The 20,072-nt window shown below is 40.7% G+C and overlaps 1 protein-coding gene and 1 long non-coding RNA gene across 4 annotated transcripts in view; one reads left to right on the top strand and one right to left on the bottom strand.

The window, feature by feature from the left end:
• Nucleotides 1-111: 111 nt before the first annotated feature.
• LOC150055210 (uncharacterized) overlaps nt 112-20,072 on the top strand; it is a 29,413-nt gene continuing 9,452 nt past the window's right edge. The window contains exon 1 of one of the 2 annotated variants that reach the window (XR_016537631.1): nt 112-217. This is a non-coding gene — a long non-coding RNA (uncharacterized LOC150055210). Of the gene's footprint in view, nt 218-366; nt 421-20,072 lie in introns of those variants that run through there. The other variant, XR_016537632.1, reaches the window with a different exon arrangement.
• Baz1a (bromodomain adjacent to zinc finger domain 1A) overlaps nt 15,732-20,072 on the bottom strand; it is a 74,608-nt gene continuing 70,267 nt past the window's right edge. For both annotated transcript variants that reach the window (XM_090345183.1, XM_090345184.1), the window contains 3 exons: nt 18,963-19,105; nt 17,295-17,382; nt 15,732-16,719 (listed from right to left, as the gene is read on the bottom strand). In XM_090345183.1, coding sequence (XP_090201309.1) covers nt 16,523-16,719; nt 17,295-17,382; nt 18,963-19,105 — 428 coding nt within the window. In that variant the 3' untranslated portion in view covers nt 15,732-16,522. The remainder of the gene's footprint in view (nt 16,720-17,294; nt 17,383-18,962; nt 19,106-20,072) is intronic.

Genomic DNA, 20,072 nt, shown 5'->3' with positions numbered 1-20,072 from the left:
GTGTGTGTGTGCTTCAGATGACGGCGGCGTGGGGCGGCGCGGGGCGGCGCGGGGCGGCGCGGGGGCCGCTCCGAGCAGCGTTCCCCAGGAATACCCTCTCTGTTTCAGACTTCCTCGGAAATAGGTTGCCAGTTGTCACGGCTGACATCAAACGAGCGACCCAGGAGCAGAGCGTCCTCTCTCGGCTTGGCAATCCCTGGCTCTTCTAGTAAAGCCGGTACTCCTGAGCCAAAACGGCTCATTTCCCTTTTTATAAAGTATCTCATTCGTCATAGAAAAGTTGTCACTTTATACCTGTAGTAAATTCTTCATGAAGACTGAACGCCTGGTGGCTCACTCCCGTTATCCTAGCTACTCAGACTGAGATCTCAGCTTGAAGGCAGCCCAGACATCGTCAGTTAACCAAGAAAAGGCCCAGAGGTAGAGCTATGGCGTGGTCAAACCCTAAGTCTTGAGTGAAAAAAGCTAAGGGACATTACCCTGACGCTGCAGTCAAGCCCCAGTACTGGTACACACACACACACACACACACACACACACACAAGGATTTAACACTTTGTTGCTGGACACATGCCCGTGATCCTAGGTACAGTACTCAGAAAACTGAGATCCAGAAGATGACAGTCGAAAGACAAGCCCCACAGGAAAGTTTGTCAGACTCTGCCTGCACAATGATCAACAAATAACCAGGCATGGGCTGGGAGTTTGGCCTATTGGTATTGTGGTGAATGACAAGACCTGGGTTCATTCCTCCGTACCACATACATAGAAAAAAGCCAGAAGTGGTGCTGTGGCTCAGGAGGTAAAGCTCTAGCTTTGAGAAAGCCTAAGGACAGTGTTCAAGCCCTGAGTTTAAGCCCAGGACTGGCAACAACAACCAAAAAAAAAAAAAAAAAAAAAAAAAGGGAAAGAAAAAACAGGCATACTCTATGATTTTGTAATGCATAATGCAAGTATTGCAGATTAAATGCTGTTTGTGCCTGTCATTTACAGTGAAAGACCATTTCTGCCTCACTTGAAAATGGTAGAATCACTTTAAAACTCTGCTCCACAGTCGCATATATTTTGTGAAAATAATCTGCACTAAAAATTTAGAATTGTTATTGTCCCAAACTGGGAACATAATAGATAAATCCTGGTACATTCAGAAGCAGACTAAACCGGAAGTGTTTGAAGAAGAACTTTCCCTGGTTTGGTAAACTTTGGTGTTATTCCTGATTTGCCCTGTTTCTTAGCCTTTCCAGATCTCAAGTTCTTCCTCTTTACAACAAGCTGTCACACAATTCAGATGCTTTCTACCTTTAGATTTCAGTTTTTGAGTTTAGGAGTATTCAGTAGAAAATGGTATGTATAGATGGTCTCAGAATTAAATCTAATGAATGGCATAATGAGAAATTATGTCTTATTTTATATGACAAATTCTTGTATTTAAATTGTATACATGGGCTGGGGTTGTGGCTTAGTGGTAGAGTGCTTGCCTAGCATGCATGAAGCCCCAGTTTCCATTCCTCAGTATCACCTAAACAGAAAAAAAAAAAAAAAAAAAGAAGTGGTGGCCCTGTGGCTCAAGTGGTAGAGTGCTAGCCTTGAATAGCTCAGGGACAGTGCCCAGACCCTGAGTTCAAGCCCAAAGACCTGCAATAAAATAAAATAAAATTGTGTACAGGGGTTGGGGATTTAGCTCAGTGGAAGAGCAGTTGCCTGGCGAATGCAAGGACCTGAGTTCAGTCTTCAGCTTTGGAGGAAAAATAATTGTACATAGAGCCAGGTGCTAATGGCTCACTCCTGTAGTCTTAGCTACTCAGGAGGCTTGAGATCTGAGGATCATGGTTCAAAGCCAGCCTGGGGAAGGAAGTCCATGAGACTCTTATCTCCAATTAAGCCTCAGAAAATCAAAAGTGGCATTATGGCTCAAACTGGTAGAGCCTTGAGCAAAGCAAAAGAAATGAGGGACAGTGAAGACCTGAGTTCAGGCCCCACAATGGACAAAAAAATAGTATACATATGTGTGTGTGTGTGTGTATATACACATATATACATATATACATATGTGCATATGCATGTTCTGGTAGTAATTGAACTCGACATGGGCCTTTTTTTTTTTTTTTGCCAGTCCTGGGCCTTGAACTCAGGGTCTGAGCACTGTTCTTGGGCTTTCTCAAAGTTAGAGCTCTACCACTTGAGCACTTGAGCCACAGCACCACTTCTGGTTTTTTCTATATATGTGGTACCAAGGAATCTAACCCAGGTCTACGTGCATGCTAGGCAAGCACTCTACCACTAGGCCAAACTCTCAGGACCATGGTAGGTAATACTTATAAAATAGAGGTCTGTTTATTTATTTATTTATTTTTGGTGTTGGGGCTTAAACTCAGGGCATGCATAACTTTGTTTTTCCCCTACCACTTGAGACACAGTTCTACTTTTGGCTTTTTTGGGTAGCTAATTGGAGATCAGAGTTCCACAAACTTTTCTGCCTGGCTGGCTTCAAATTGCAATCCTTAGATCTTGCCCTCCTAAGTAGCTAGGTTGAACCATGGGCACCCAGACACAGATCCAGTTTTATATTCATTATTGTGCTCTTTTCTTTCCTTCTTTCCTTTCTTTTTCTTTCTTTCTTTTTTTTTTTTTTTTTTTTTTTTGCCAGTCCTGGGCTTGAGCTCAGGGCCTGAGCACTGTCCTTGGACTTTCTCAAGGCTAGAGCTCTACCACTTGAGCCTCAGCACCACTTCTGGCTTTTTTCTATGTATGTGGTACCGAGGAATCGAACCCCAGTCTTTGTGCATGCTAGGCAAGCACTCAACCACTAGGCCAAACTCCCAGCCCCCTTTCTTTCCTTTCCTTTCCTTTCCCTTTCTTTCCTTTCCTTTCCTTTCCTTTCCTTTCCTTTCCTTTCCCTTTCTTTCTTTCCTTCCTTCCTTCCTTCCTTCCTTCCTTCCTTCCTTCCTTCCTTCCTTCCTTCCTTCCTTCCTTCCTTCCTGTCTGTCTGTCTTTCTTTCTCTCTCTCTCTTTCTTTCTTTCTTTCTTACAGGTGAGGATTGTTTATTGAGGAACAATAAGGGTCACAGACCTTCCCATGGAATTGGAGGTTGCCCTAGGGACTGGCTTTGGAGGTAGGATTATATAGGATTTAACAAAGAAGTAAAAACTTTCTTTTCTTTTCTTTCTTTCCTTTTTTTTTTTTTTTTTACCAGTCCTAGGGCTTGAACTCAGGCCCTAGGCACTGTCCTTCAGCACTTTTGCTCAAGACTAGCACTCTGCCACTTGAACCACGGCACCACTTCCAGCTTTTTCTGTGTATGTGGTACTGAGGAAGCAAACCTCAAGGCTTTATGCATGCCATACAAGCACTCTACCACTAGGCCACACTTCTGGGCCTCTTCCTTCAATTTTTAGGATTCTTTCCCTGAAGTTATTTTTGCCTTTGTACCTATTTTGTTGCATAATAACTTGTTTATATATTCTACCACCCTACTACTGTAAGTATTCCAGTCCTATTCATCTTTGAATTTCTGGAATCAGCCCCTGAAGAGTGTGAGAACTTCCTTGTCACCTTATGAGTACAGTTCTGAGATCCTCAGGGTCAACAGGTCAACATCTCTTTACTCCTGAGAGTTGTGATCAGAATTGGGCTCTACTAGGTAAAGAGGCTAATCATCACTGTGGATTTTGATCCCTCTATAACCAAGGGACCTGCATGCCAAGATACCACATCTACTAATGTCTTAAGCATATTACCACAAACTTAATGACTTAAAACAATTCAGGCCAGATGCAGTGGCTCATGCCTGTAATCCTAGCTACTCAGGAAGCTGAGATCTGAGGAGGATCAAGGTTCAAAGCCAGTTTGGGCATGAAAGGACCTGAGACTCTTATCTCCACTTAACCACTAGAAAATGGGAAGTGGGGCTTGGCTCAAGGGTAGGTTGGTAGCCTTGAGCTGAAGAGCTCAGGGACAGTGCCCAGGGTAAGTTCAAGCCTCATGTCACACACACACACACATGCACACATGCATGCACACACGCACACGCACACAAAGTCAAATTGATTCTCTTGCAGTTCTGGAGATCAGAAGTCAGAAATAAATCCCCCTGGGGGTTCAATGAAGGCGTTCCTAAGGCTTCATGTCTTTTGGAGCTGTATGGGAAAATATTTCTTTGCTGTTTCCAGCTTCTAGAGGCTCCCCCAACTATTTCATCACTCCAACTTCTGCTTCTAGCAATACATCCCTCTGTCTTGGTCTCTCTCCTGCATTTATAAGGAGCATCATGATTGCTGTGGACCTTACCTGCTAGTTGAGAACAATCTGCCTTCCCCAGAACTGAAGATGGAATCACACCTGCCAAATCTCTTTTACTATGGAAGGGCACATTTTCACAGATTCAAGGGTCACAGATTTGGGAAACCATTGTCCTGTGTACCACAGTATATCTACTCTTTTGAGCAGTTTCAAACTTAAGAAAATAATCGACAGGTAAGATAGAACAGACCCAAAGAACCCAGTACTAGACCACAAGTCTCAGTTGAAATTATCCATTCACTATGCCACACATGCGTGGCAGCAAAGATTAAGTGAGTAAGGATTAAGTGATCGGTATTTAAAGAGTAACCTTGGAGGGGCCGGGAGTTTGGCCTAGTGGTAGAGTGCTTGCCTAGCATGCATAAAGACCCGGGTTCGATTCCTCGGTACCACATACATACAAAAAAGCCGGAAGTGGTGCTGAGGCTCAAGTGGTAGAGCTCTAGCCTTGAGAAAGTCCAAGGACAGTGCTCAGGCCCTGAGCTCAAGCCCAGGACTGGCAAAAAAAAAAAAAAAAAAAGAGTAACCTTGGAAAGGAATGTCAGTTCTCTACTGGTGGTGGTACAGTCTCAGGTTACAGCTGAACTTCCTTAAGGCTATTCGGTCAGCTGTGAAAAGGGTATATTACTTGCTATCTTTCAGATTATGGGGAGGGGGGAGTGGTGCTGTGGCTCAAGTGGTAGAGAGATAGCCTTGAGCTGAAGAGCTCAGGGACAGTGCCCAGGCTGAGTTCAAGCCCCATGATTGACAAAAACAAACAAACAAACAAAACACACGCGCGCACACACACACACACACACACACACACACACACACACACTGTGTATTTATTTATTTAAAATTACTATTTTTTTTGTCAGTCCTGGGGCTTGAACTCAGGGCCTGAGCACTGTCCTTGGCTTTCCTCAAGGCCATCACTCTACCACTTGAGCCACAGTACCACTTCTGGCTTTTTTTTTTTTTTTTTGCCAGTCCTGGGCTTGGGCTCAGGGCCTGAGCACTGTCCTTGGACTTTCTCAAGGCTAGAGCTCTACCACTTGAGCCTCAGCACCACTTCCGGCTTTTTGCTATGTATGTGGGGTACCGAGGGATTGAACCCCCGTCTTTGTGCATGCTAGGCAAGCATTCTACCACTAGGCCAAACTCCAGGCCCCCCATTTCTGGCTTTTTTCAATGTATACAGTACTGAGGAATCGAACCCAGAGTGTTGTGCTTGCTAGGCAAGCACTCTACCACTAGGCCAAACTCCCAGCCCCTCTAGTTTTATTTTTTTTTTTTTGCCAGTCCTGGGCTTGAGCTCAAGGCCTGAGCAGTATCCTTGGACTTTCTCATGGCTAGAGCTTTACCACTTGAGCCTCAGCACCATTTCTGGCTTTTTTCTATGTATGTGGTACCGAGGAATCGAACCCCGGTCTTCGTGCATGCTAGGCAAGCACTCTACCACTAGGCCAAACTCCCAGCCCTAGTTTTATATTATATTATACTGTTTGTTTTTGTGCCAGTACTGTGCTTGAACTCAGAGCCTTACGTTCTTACGTTTTTCACTCAAACCTTGTGTTCTACCACTTGAACCATGTGTCTAAATCTGACTTTTTTTTTGCCAATCCTGGGACTTGAACTCAGGGCCTGGGCATTGTCCTTGAGCATTCTCAATGGTAGCACTTTATTACTTGAGCCACAGCACTACTTCTGGCATTTTCTGTGTATGTGGTACCAAGGAATTGAACCCAGGGCTTCATGGATGCTAGGCAAGCACTCTATCACTAGGCCATGCTCCTGGCCCTACCTCTGATTTTTTGCTGGTGAATTTGAACCAAGAGTTTCTCAGATGTATGGGCTTGGGCTGGGTATGACTCTTGATCCTCAGATCTCAGCTTCCTGAGTAGCTAGGATTACAGCGGTGTGCCATTGGCACCCTGCTTACTCTAATTTCATGTGATCAGTCTTTTCAGGTTTTGCGTATAAGAGAGCATCAGTACTTATGAAAGTGCTGATTTGACAACCTCACACATGCCAGACGTGCAGCCATCACAGTCGTCATTGATTCTGAAGGCTCACCTAAAATTTATGCAAGATTGTTTAGAAAATGGATAAGTGAATACCCACTAATGTATATTCTCCTAAGCAATAATCCAGGTGTGGGTTCAGTGCATAGAAAAGTTGGAAACTCATTTTTAGGACCTATAAAAATCTGGAATGTGATAGATTACATGCATAATATTCTGTTTGGACTCTACTGTCTGTCGAGAGCCATCATACTCTCACCTCCCACAGCTACTTTTTGACAAAACCAAGTTACACCCACCACCAGGACATCCACTGCCTCTAAATGCCCTTTCCACTTACATGCACCCTTCACTCTCACAAATCCTTCCTAACCCATGCCCACTAAAAGACAGGAGGGGGCAGCCACACACTCCACATCCAGATTTTAATTTAGACCTAAAAAATCAACACAGTGAGAGGCAAGGGTGGCAGTCTGATCTCCATGACTCACTCCGACCACAGAGCTCACTGCACTTGCCCATCTCGTCACTGGAATTTTCTAATTTAGGATCGTGACCTCACAGTAGAGGAACTTAGCAGCCTGTCACACAAGATAAAATGAAGTAGCAGCAACAGTGAAAACTGTAAAGCAGTGAACGGGGTTCAAAATAGTCTGTGGTTATAGGCATTAGCTTTAGTGGTAAAACTACATCCCCACTTACTGCTTTAACAACTCACGAGCTTATCAGCACTATTGAATCTATACTTCGGTGATAGTTTGACTCATTAATAGTAGGTTACCTATATAAATAATATAGAAACAGTCTTACTCAACACTAGTGATTCATGATTGTAATCCTAGCTACTCAGGGGGCTGAGATTTGAGAATGCTGGTTCTAAGCCAGTCCAGGCAGGAAAGGTTGCGAGACTTTATCTTCAATATACACTGATGTTCAGTGTATATCTTGGATTCAAGAAGTCCCTTAATTATACATATGGTGTCCTTTGAAGCACAAAGTTGTTGTTTTTGGTCAATCCTGGAGCTCGAACTCAGGGCCTGGGCACTGTTCCTGAGCTTCTTTTATTTTGGGGGGAGGGGTCATGGGACTTGAACTGGGCTTGGGTGCTGTTCCTGGGCTCTACAGCTCAAGGCTACTGACCTACCCTGGAGCCAAGCTCCACTTCCTGTTTCCTAGAGGCTATTTGGAGGTAAGAGTCTCAGGTCCTTTTGTGCCTGGGCTGGCTTTGACCCTTGCTCCTCAGATCTCAGCCTTCTGAGTAGCTAGGATTGCAGGCATGAGCCACTACGACTGGATCCTTGAGTTTCTTTTGCTCAAGGCCAGCACTCTACCACTTGAGCTATAGTGCTACTTCTGGCTTCTTCTGTTTATGTGGCACTGAGAACTAAAACTCAAGCCTTCATGCATGCTAGGCAAGCATTCTACCACTAAGCCACATCCTCAACCTCAATTATTTCACTTTTTTTTCTGGGGAGGGGAGGGCTTGAACTCTGGGCTTGGGTGCTGTCCCTGAGTTCTTTAGCTCAAGGCTACGGCCCTACCCCTTGAGCCACAGCCCCACTTCTTGTTTGCTAGTGATTAATTGGATGTAAAAGTCTTCACATTCTTTAGTGCCGGGGCTGGCTTTGAACAGTAATCCTCAGATCTCAGCTGCCTGAGTAGCAAGGATTACAGGCGTGAGCCACCACACCTGGGTCAATTCTTTCACTTTAAATTTTTTTTTTAGTTTGGATTTTAAAATATTTTACTTTATGGTTATTATAAAGGTGATGCATAGGCAGATTACAGTTACTTAAGTGAAGCAATGATTGTATTTCTTTTTGGACAATGTCACCTCTTCTTTTGCTCTGTTTTTCCCTCCCATCTCCACCCATAAATTGTGTAGTTTACTTTCAACAGTATCCAGTAAGCACCACTGCTGCACTTGTTTACCTTTTTTCCATTATTAAGGATTTTTTGTATTGTATAGTTTAATTATATATATCATATATTATCTATAAAGGGGATTTCATTGTGGTATTTCCATGTATGCATATATGGTACTCTGGTCAATTTACCATGCCCTCTCCTTAAAACAATTTATTATTTTATTATTCTAATTTCATACATGTTTATAAAGTACTTTGACTATATTCACACTTCAAATTCATTTATTTAAATGGCAGATACGTTAACAATCAAAATTCTAACACGTTATTTTTAGATTCAAGTTCGTTTTAGTTGCCTACCAATGGATTGAACTGCTGGTAAGGAAGGGATTTTAAAGGAAGGGCTAAGAAGTAGATAAATGAGGATCATAGTAGTCCAAGAAATTTTTTTGCACTTATGAAAATAGAAGAATGAAACTTCTTGAGATGGTTTTAAGAAGGGGTAGTGGGGTGTTGTATGGGGAGGAATGATAGCAAGAATGAGATTGACTAGGAGATGTTGTTTGCATATGTGGAAATATCACAGTGAAATCTCCTTTGTGTAGATATATGCTAATTTTAAAAGTTAGTACCTCTGCCATGTCCCCCACCAAAAAAAGGAAGAAATGAATCTGTTTTTCTGTTTTTTTTTTTTTGCCAGTCTGGGGCTTGAGCTCAGGGCCTGAGCACTGTCCTTGGGCTTTCCTCAAGGCTAGTGTTCTACCCTGAGCCCCTGCACCACTTCTGGCTTTTTCTATGCATGTGGTACTGAGGAATCGAACCTGGGTCTTGGTGCATACTAGGCAGGCACTCTACCACTAGGCCAAACTCCCGGCCATCTCTCTTGTATTTTCTGCATGGATTACTGTGTGTCTGAAGGGTAACTTTTTCTTTTCTTTTTGCTGGTCCTGGGTCTCAAACTCAGGACCTGGGCACTGTCTCTAAGCCTTTAATTATTCAAGACTAGTGCTCTACCACTTGAGCCACAGCTCCATCTCCAGCTTTTATGTGGTTAATTGGAGATAAGAGTCTCATGTACTTTCCTGTGTGGGCTAGGTTCAAACTGTGATTCCCAGATCTCAGCTTCCTGAGTAGTGAGGATTACAGGTATGAGCCACTGGTGCCCAGTTTGAAGAGTAATGTGTGTGTGTGTGTGTGTGTGTGTGTGATGGGGCTTGAAGCCAGGGCCTGGGCATTATCTCTGAGAACTTTTCCTTAAGGCTAGTGCTCTACCACTTTGGGCCCCAGCTCTTCTGTCAGTTTTCTGGTGGTTAATTGGAGATAAGAATCTCATGGGCTTTCTTGCTGGGGCTGCCTTTGAATTGCAGTCCTCAAATCTCTGCCTCCTGAATGGCTATGATTGCAGGCATGACCACCTGAGTATTCAAGAGTAATTCCTTAATCTGTGAGTAGAAACAAGTTTTAAAGAAGTGTAAATGGTGGCACATACTTGCGATTTCAGCAGTTGGGAGACTAAGGCAAGAGGGATCCAACTATTTAAGGCCAGTGTGGGGGTACATCCCTAGATCCTTACTATGTATGTTTGAGACAAGATAACCCTATATTTTTTGTTTTGTTGCAAAAAGTCTGGAGTTTAGCCATTTGCTGGTGGCTAAGACCTGAGGATTGCGGTGCAAAGCCAACCACGATAGTAAAGTTTGTGAGACTCTAATCTCTAATCTCCAACAAACTATCAAAAAAAAAAAAAAAAAAAGAAAAGAAAAAAAGAAAGAAAGAAAAAGAAAAAGCCAGAAGTGGAGCCATGGTTCAAATGGTAGAGAATTAGCCTTGAGCACAAAAGCTCAGGAACCGTGCCCAGGCCTCGAGTGCAAGCCCCAGGACTAGCACACACAAAAAGTGTGGAGTTTCTACTATGTGCTACAAAGTGATTGTGAGATGGTGAGCTAAATACATCAGGGTCTCTGGTACATACAAGGGACGGAGAGAAGGCCTCTTCAAGGCAGTCCTCCAAAGGCAGCCACATTCAGACATTCTCTATTTGTAGGAGAATAAGATCATGTAAGTAGACGGTAGTGGACAATGAGTAGAACAACAGAGAGCTAGAGTTTAAGATTAAGTATCATAATAATAAAATATAATATAAATAATATAAAGTATAATGTAATGCTTGATGAACCATGTCCCAAACTGCTCTGGGGCTCCCTGGGGGCCCTAGTAAACTCAGTAGGACCTCTTTGATATGTTTGTTATTACACAGGGAATATACGGATGTCAGTTTCAGTAATGAGTACATTTCTTTTTAGAAAATGTCACTTTTTTTTTTTTTTTGGTGTGGGTCATGGGGCTTAACTCTGGGCCTGGGTGCTGTCCCTGAACTCTTCAGCTCAAGGCTACTGCCCTTACCTTGAGTAAAGCCCCACTTCTTATTTTCTAGTGATTAACTGGAGATAAGACACTCAGGTTCTTTTGGGCCCAAGGCTGGCTTTGAACCTTGATTCTTAGATCTCAGCCTCCTAAGCAGCTAGGATAACTGATGTTAGACACCATGGCTGGCAATGTCTCTTTCCTTAGCTCAGCTTCTTGGAAATTTTTATATTTTAGATTTTAAGGGAAGCACAGCGACATCTGTTGGATACCACAGAAACTACTATTGAGTTCTTCAGTTTTTTTTGTTTTTTTGCCAGTCCTGGGGCTTGAACTAAGGGACTGGGCACTGACCTTGGGGTTTCTCAAGGCTAGAGCTCTACCATTTAAGCCACAGGGCCACTTATGGCTTTTTTTTTCATATATTTTTATTGTAATTAATAGAAGGGTTACATGATATTTGCCAGATAGAAGGTGCATTAATTCACATACATTGATACCCTTCCACCTGTCTTGGTCCCCATTTCCCTCCCCCCCACCCCCACCCTGCTTATGGCTTTTTTTCTTTTTTTTTTGGTGGGTCAAGGGGCTTGAACTCTGGGCCTGGGCACTGTCCCTGAGCTCTTTAGCTCAAGGCTACCACCCTACCATTTGAGCCACAGCCCCACTTCCCCTTTTTCTAGTGATTAATTGGAGATGAGTCTTTCATTTTTTTTTTTTTTTGCCAGTCCTGGCTTGAACTCAGAGCCAGAGCAGTGTCCTTAGACTTTCTCAAGGCTAGAGCTCTACCACTTGAGCCACAGCACCACTTCCAGCTTTTTTTCTATGTATGTGGAAATGAGGAACCGAACCTGGGTCTTTGTGCATGGTAGGCAAGCTCTTTACCACTAGGCCAAACTCCTGCCCTGGTTCTCTTTTTTAAAAAACAATTCTTTCTTGAATATGAGGCAAAATTAAAAACAAACAAAAAACCTGAGGTGAGTGCAAATGATGATAGTCAAAGTAGTTTTAATTAGAATAAATTCAAGAGTTTTAGTGTACAACATAATGACTAAAGTTAATAATATATTCTCAGACCTGAAGTGTGGCCCAGTAGCATATATGAAACCCTGGGTTTGATTCCTTGGTACCACATACACAGAAAAAGCCAGAAGTGGTGCTGTGGCTCAAGTGGCAGAGTACTAGCTTTGAGCAAAAAATGTCCAAGGACAGTGCCCATGTCCTGAGTTCAAACCCCAGGACTGGATATATATATATATATATATATATATATATATATATATACACTCAAAAATCATTATTAGATTTGTGTTAATTAGCACAATTTAGTCATTCTAGAATGTTATGCATATTTCAAAATACACATGTATATGTATATATACACACATATGCATATATATATGTATATATATATATGAAAGTTTAAAAAGCAGTGCCAGTAATAAAGATTCTGCCTTTGAAATTTCAAAACAATGTGTACATTCAAAAGGACTAAGAGCCCGTTCTGAATTTGGGTGGAGGAGTAGCAGATGTTTTTAGGTATTCTTGGAAAGAGTTCAAACTAAGAGTCTTTGATCTGATAGAAACATATGAATTCTGATCATGCTTTATTTACCAGATGTTGCCAAGCTGTTCATAGTGACTCCTGCATCAATTCAGACCTTTTAGTTATGATTCTGTTTGTGGATTTCCAATTTTTTTTTATTCTTGATTTGTCCATTTTCTTCCAAAAAGATTGGTGGAATGTTTCTTTTTTTTTCTTCTGGAAGTTCCAGGATTTGAATTTAGGACCTTGGATTTACTTATTTGGCTGTGCTCTACTATTAGAGCCCTCCTACCAGCCCAGCATTCTTCTATTGGAGCCTCAGCTCCATTCTGACTATGTAGTGGAAAATTGGAGATAGGAGCTTTATACTTTCCTGCCTGGGCTGGGTTTGAACTGTGATCCTCAGGATTACAAGTGTGATCCATCAGCACCTAGCTAAAAAATAGGATTTTTATAGTGGGATTCCATTCTGCTAAGGAAAGCAATCTAAAACAAATTATATGCCAGGCTTCTCTTAAATATTTGTTTTATATTTTTTTGACATCAAAATTTATTAACTTTATAACTAGAAGCAACAAAATTTTATTTCATGAAAGAAAACCTTTAGTAAGACAAGATCAAAGGCCTATCTAAATATTAGTGCTCAGGGGGCAGAAGCAGGGGGATTGAATTAACTTAAATCACAAGCTTCATTTTATAGAAATATGTGCATCCACACTGTATTTTCTCATATTTACTTGGTAAAAAGTGTTGCCTTGCTCCTAAGTTTCTACCAAGTAATGAAAAAAATAATGTAGTCATTTTCGCATCAATAAATTACTTGAATAATAGTGATCCTGTTTTTTTTCTAATTTGAAGGTTTGATTTAATACTTTTACTTTCCCATCACAATTTCTTGAGCTGAATAAACCTTAACTATAATCTTTAGTGAAACTAACTTAAGCAATCTGCAGGTTTTGAGATAAAACAGTACACTCACATGTAGCTGGGCACAGGTGGCTCACACTTGTAATCTTAGCTGCTCAAGAGGCTGAGGCCTGAGGACCAGGGCTGAAAGGCATCCCATGCAGAAAAGTCTATGAGATTCTTATCTCCAGTAAACTAGTTAGAAAAATGCAGGAAGTAAGCTGGGCATGGTGGCTCACACCTGTAATCCTACTCAGGAGCCTGAGATTTGAGGATCAAGGTTCAAAGCTAGCCCGGGCACAAAAGGACCTGAGACTCTTATCTCCAATTAACCTCTAGAAAATGGGAAGTGTGGCTTGGCTCAAGGGTATGGTGGTAGTCTTGAGCTAAGCAGCTCAGGAACAGAGCTCAGAGTTCAAGCACCATGACCCCCCCAAAAAAAAACATGTGGAAAGTGGTGCTTTGGCTCAAGTTATGTAGTGTTATCCTTGAGCACTGAAGAGGCTCAGGGAGAGTGTCCAGGCCCTGAGTTTAAACCCCAGGATTGGCCCTCCCCACAAACCAATTAATCTATCCATATATATATATAGACATGGACATATAACTATATATAACTATATATGTAGATATATGTGTGTATATATATAATATATAATATATATATATATATATATGCATGTGAGCAAGTGACCATATATATCCCCTTCTCTTCAGAAAGCCAGTTTTAACGTGAATAAATGAGAGAAGATTATATTGGAAGTACTGCCCATTAAAGTTTATCGCAGGTATTATATTTCTGCTTTTATATTTTTTTCTTTTCTTTTACTCAGGGCCTGAGCACTGTTCTTGGGGCTTTCTCAGGCCTAGCACTCTATCACTTGAGCCACAGCACCACTTCCAGCTTTTTCTATTTATGTGATATTGAGGACTGGTGGGTTTTTGTACATGGTAGTAAGCACTCTATCATTAATTATGTCAAAGTCCTGATCCCTCTTTTGCTTTCCTTCCTTCCTCCCTTCCTCTCTCCCTCCCTCCCTACCTCCCTCCCTTCCTTCCTTCCCTTTCTTGTCGATTGAGGGGCTTGAATTCTGGACCTGGGTGTTGTCCCTGAGCTCTTCAGCTCAAAGCTACCACCCTACCCCTTGAGCCACAGTGCCACTTCTGTTTTTCTAGTCGTTAATTGGAGATGAGTCTCACGGACTTTAGTGCCGGGTTGGCTTTGAACTGCAATCCTCAGATTTCAGCCTCCTGAGTAGCTAGGATTACAGGCGTGGGTCACTGAGCCTGCCTCTTTTTTTTTTTTTGTACCTCCCCATTTTTAACTTTGTAAACAACAACAACAACAAACAATATTATTAAGACTTCAAATGTAAATAAATTTCTGCTTATGTCTTTAGTCTTCTTCTTTTTTTTTTTTTTGCTGGCCATGGAACTTTATTTCAGGGCCTAGGCACTCCCCCTGAGCTTTTTTGCCCAAAGTTAGTGCATTACCGCTTTGAGCCACAGTGCCACTTCTGGTCTCCTGGTGGCTAATTAGATAAAAGTCTCATAGACTTTCTTGCCTGGCTTTGAATCATGATCCTCAAATCCTCAAGCCTCTGAGTAACTAAGATTGTAAGTGTGAGCCTCCAGTGTCTGGCTCCTTAAGTGTTTTTGTGGATACTTTTTTTTTTTTAATGACAAATGGTTTGAATTCTTAAGTTTACTCTGCAGTTGGTACTCTACCACATGAAACATGGCTCGTCAAGTACTGTTTTGTTGGCTAATTGGAGTCCACAGTCCCTCAGATTATTCTGCCCCATTGGCTTTGAACAGCAGTATTCCAGGCTTTTAGAATAACACTTATTGGGGATTAGAGTACAGTCTGTAAGATGCACCCAGCTGACTTTATGTAGAACAAATAGTAAGTTTATGATTTTAGACTGAATATTTCTATGGTAGAGTGCTAGCCTCTAGTGAAAAAGCTAAGGGATACCACCTAGACCCTGAGTTCAAGCCTCAGGATACACCCCCCCCCCAAAACTGTCTCCTAACAAATTTGGTTATTGGTATAGTAAATAAGATCAAATTTGCAATTAGACATATGAAAATATTAATGCAGAACCCAGAAAATTGATCATCTAAAATTATCTGAATGCTGGCTCATGCCAGCATTCCTGGCTACTTAGTAGGCTGAAATTTGAAGCCACCTTGGGTCTCAATAAGAGTCTCAAGTCCATGAGACTCTTATTCCCAATTAACCACCAAAAGCTGGATGTAGAGCTGTGCCTAAAGGGGTCAGAGCACAAACCAGCCTTGAGAGAAAAAGCTAAGGGATAGGGCCTCAGTACTCATACTTTCTCTTTCTCTTTGTTACACACAAAACTATACAGAAAGAAAGGAATCGAAGTATCGCTACCTTCCAAATTAATCTAAATTAATAAATTAGAATACATTAACTCTTAGGACTGTAGATAAGAAAGCCCTTGAGGACATATACACCTTTTTGGATAAAAAATAAAGCATCTTCAGGCCTCTGCACCTCTTTCCTAAGAAATTGCTCCCGTGCAAACACACACTTTTGGATGTTTTCCACAGTACTTCTTCACTAGCTGCATAGATTCCAAGCCTTCCTCCTGTTAGTGAGACTCTGCAACAACACCCTGGGTGTGGGAAGACACCTGGAGACTAGGATTTGGGTCTATCATACGTAGAAGTAGAAAATTTGATGGGTAAAAATTCCAGAAATGCCAAATACTTGAAAAAAAAAAGCATTTTTATTTGTACACTTAAAAAGTTGTACATAAAAACTCTTTAATACAGTTCTATAAAACTGCCAGGGGAAAGGGAAGGTGATACCTTTTTTTTATTGATCATTAAGAAAGTTATCCAGATAAACAAAACACAGTAAAATGTTTTTAAAAAATTAAAGAACATTTTCCAAGTATAAATTTATAAATATAAAACAAATTCACAAATTACTCTGAATGCTAAATAAATATCTAGTTAATAAACTCCGACTTAATATCTTTAGCCAGCACTGGTACAGCACTTCAAGGATATAAAATTGGGCTCATTCATGTCTAGTGTTGAAACAATGTGTCCTTCCCGATTCTTAAGACACAGAAACATATTTCTAAACTGTATGTGCTCTAGCAGACTTGTCTGTAGAGACAAATCCCTTTAATACTACAACTTCTAAAAAATTATCAGTGTCAAAATAAATCATAGCTGCAAAAATATTTTCCAAGTATCTGGACACATGAATGATCTCAAAATGTACAAAAGCCTCTGTTAACCAGTACTATTATCCAATACATCTATCAAACTCATTAGATACTGAACAAAACTGTAGCAAAGGAAGTCTTTCCTACATTCTCCTGAGTGCTTAATATCAAAGTTGAGAATATAGTGCAGGCCACATCTCAATGTGGTCAATCAGTTGTTACTGCATTATGCATAAATGTTTGCTTTAGAGCATGATTTAAGGTTTCATTTTCATGAACAATCTGTTTTTCAACAAAGGCATCATACATTCTTTAGGAGGGCAAAATTAGATCCGTGACTTTTTGGCAGCTGGCGGTATGCTAACTTGGTCCACATTGCTCGGTGCCACATGGAGTCCAAGCTTTTGAGCTTGAACATGAAAAAATGCTTGAAGCCTAGTTCCAGCTTTTGCTTCACTTGTGTTACGAGGGTTGTACTCAAAGCAGTTTGAAAACATTAACTCAATATCATCAATAAACTCAGCTAGAGAGAAAAAGAGCAAACAACATTAGAATGAAGAAGCAGACCTATCAAAGCAGAATTGATTCTTATAATTGTTTAAATACATTCAAAAATTCTTACTAAAAGTATATAATTACATATTATGTACTTTTTAAAACTATTTTTTATTGTAATTAATAAAAGGGTTACATGATATTTGCCAGATAGAAGGTGCATTAATTCACATACATTGATACCCTTTCACATGTCTTGGTCCATATTATGTAATTTTAAGAAAATCCTTCCTTCCTTCCTCCCTCCCTCTCCCCACCCCACCTGCCTCAGATTGTCTGTCAAGCTAGTTTAAAATGGATATCTTCAGATCTCAGCCTCCTGAATAACTAATATTACAGGTATTAGCCACCAGCTCCCAGCTAAAAACACTGTTTTGTTAAGACCGGATTCTACAGAGTATCTAACTTATGCAACCAACCGTAAACCATCTCTCATCCCTGGATTTTATGGATTCTGGGAATTCCTTCTAAACTAACATACATCAGTCTCTACACTTCCTAAACAACAACAACAAAGAATCCAAAAGAAAATAAATTACTTACATGCTAACTTATATTCACATTTGTTCACTTTTTCTCGAATTATATTTAAGGCAATAGGCTTTTTAATGATGTCATAGTAGTCTGGAACCTGTGAAATAATTCCAGTTATATCTCATCATACAAAATGTTTATTGGAAATACAAGGTTAAAGATTTTATACTTGAAAAGCAACTTAAGATTAACTTTTGAATGCTATTATTCAATAAGTAACACAGTATGTTTTCAGTCATTATAATGCTATAAAATACTGGGTGTGGTTATTCATGCCTTTAATCCCAGAACTCAGGAGGTTGATGTAGTCAGTGCTACATGGTTTTGCTATGTAGAGACATTTCTAGATTTATGTATCTCAAAAAATGTATGAATATGCATTTTTTTTGCCAGTCCCGGGCCTTGAACTCAGGGTCTGGGCATTGTCCTTGGGCTTTCCCAAGGCTAGAGCTCTACCACTTGAGCCACAGCACCATTTCTGGCTGTTTTTTCTATGTATGTGGTACAGAGGAATCGAACCCTGGTCTTCATGCAAGCTAGGCAAGTACTCTACCACTAGGCCAAACTCCTGGCCCCATATACATTTTTTAAAATGTACATTATACAACCTATAAACATTTACAAGATTTTTCTTTTTTATTTTTGGTCAGTCATAGAGTATGAACTTAGGGCCTGGGCACTGTTCCTGAGCTTTTTTGCTCAAGGCTAGTGCTCTTAACACTTTGAACCACAATGCCACTTCTGGTGTTAATGGAGATAAGAGTCTCATAGACTTTCCTGCCTGGGCTAGTTTTGAACTGTGATCATCACATCTCAGCCTCTTCAGTAGCTATGAGCCACAAGTACCTGGCTATTAGAAATATCTTTTTTGGTGGGCCAGGAGTTTGGCCTGGTGGTAGAGTGCTTGCTTAGCATGCACAAAGACCCAAGTTCGATTCCTTGGTACCACATAAATAGAAGAAAAAAAGCTAGAAGTGGTGCTGAGGCTCAAGTGGTAGAGCTCTAGCCTTGAGAAAGTCCAAGGACAGTGCCCAGGACTGGCAAAAAAAAAAAAAAAATTTTGGTGGGTAATAGGGCTTGAACTCAGCCTGGGTGTTGTTCCTAAGCTCTTCAGATCAAGGCTAACCGGCCTACCCTTGAGCCAAGCCCCTACCTACCCCTGAGCCAAGCCCCAGTTTCTGTTTTTTAGAGGTTAATTGGAATTAAGAGTCTCAGGTCCTTTTTGTGCTGGGGCTGGCTTGAACCTTGATTCTCAGATCTCAGCCTCCTGAGTAGTTAGGATTACAAGCATGAGCCACTGTCCCCAGCTCAGAAGTATCTTTTTAACAAGCCCTCCAAATGATTCTGATGTTCACTGAAATTTGAGAATCACTGCTGAACATAAGAGAAATATCACTAATGGTATTAAGTTGAATTAACTATGTATATATTGTCATTACATGAAACAATCCAAAGGCATCATTATAAAGCATCAATCACAAGATTAGATGGGACTGCAGAGACAATGCTATCTAACTATAGTTTTTTTCAGTATAAAGATCAACCTTCTAAGTGTGTACTTTTTAAAAACAATGCATAACAGGAACTTTGACAATTTCAAAGTTGTTGAAGACTAAATCATGGAAATCAGGCTAATATACACAAACATATTTTTGTAAGGTCTTGCTGTAGTATTACCTGGATTTTAGAAACGAGTTTCAAAAAAGGCCAGCTGTCATCATGTCGTACCAATTCTACAACAAGCTGTTCGAAAGCAGACAATTCATGAACTCCTCCTTGTCTGCCAGAACTCCTTCGATTCAATGGCATAGAAGAGGATTCTGAGCAAATGAAGACATGTTAGGCAACAGCAAAGCAAAATACTGATCATACAAGCTTCTCTGGGTTTGCGAATACAAACCAAATTCTAACAGAAAATAGATCTGTGAGAGCTATGATCGTGGGGGTTATAATTCCCTTTTTGATCTTAATAATTTTCATTCAAAATAAAAAAAATTCATTTGAAACAAACATTCATTGGAAATTTATCATAAAAGAATGTAATAAAGAAAAAAATCTACAGTACTAAGCCTGTGGATTATGTTTCCCCATTCTATAAAAATATTTCAACTATAATAAAATGAAACTAAGTAATTCTCTAATATTTCCTATAAGATATTCTTAAGAACCTCTGCAGGGTCTAGAAACCAACCCTTTCTGTAAATTATCTTGATTTTTTTTTTTTTTTTGCCAGTCCTGGGGCTTGAACTCAGGGTACTGTCCCTGAGTTCCTTTTGCTTAAGGCTAGCACTCTACCACTTGAGCCACAGTGCTTCATGCATGCTAGGCAAACACTCTACCACATTCCCAGCCCCTTGAATATTTTTGAATTAACAACTCAAGTGTAGATGGGTACAGGTGGCTCATGCCTGTAATCTGCTATAGCTACTGTGCTCAGTAGCAAAATTCTTGCCCACTAGATTCAATGCTCTGGATTTGATTCACAGTATCATAAAAACGGAAGCAAGAACAAAACAAAACAAAACAAACCTATCTACACAGAAGGTTGAGATCTGAGATCATGGTTCAAAGCCAGCCTGTGCAGAGAAGAAAATCTGTGAGACTCTTATCTTCAGTTAATCACCAAAAAAGCTGTAAGTAGAGCTATAGCTCAAGTTGTAGATGCTAGTCTGAGCCAAAAGCTCAAGGAAAGTGCCCAGGATCTGAGTTCAAGTCTCAAGTCACAAAACAAAAAATCCTTATGTGTAACATTTTTCCACAGAGCTTGGAGTTTAGAATTGGTAAGGG

This window comes from Megascapheus bottae, chromosome 14 (assembly GCF_031878675.1).
Source record: "Megascapheus bottae isolate mThoBot1 chromosome 14, mThoBot2.hap1, whole genome shotgun sequence".
In the NCBI taxonomy this organism is placed as follows: Eukaryota; Metazoa; Chordata; class Mammalia; order Rodentia; family Geomyidae; genus Megascapheus; species Megascapheus bottae.
The sequence above is the reverse complement of the archived record's forward strand: the minus strand, read 5'-3'. Positions and strand labels throughout refer to the sequence as shown.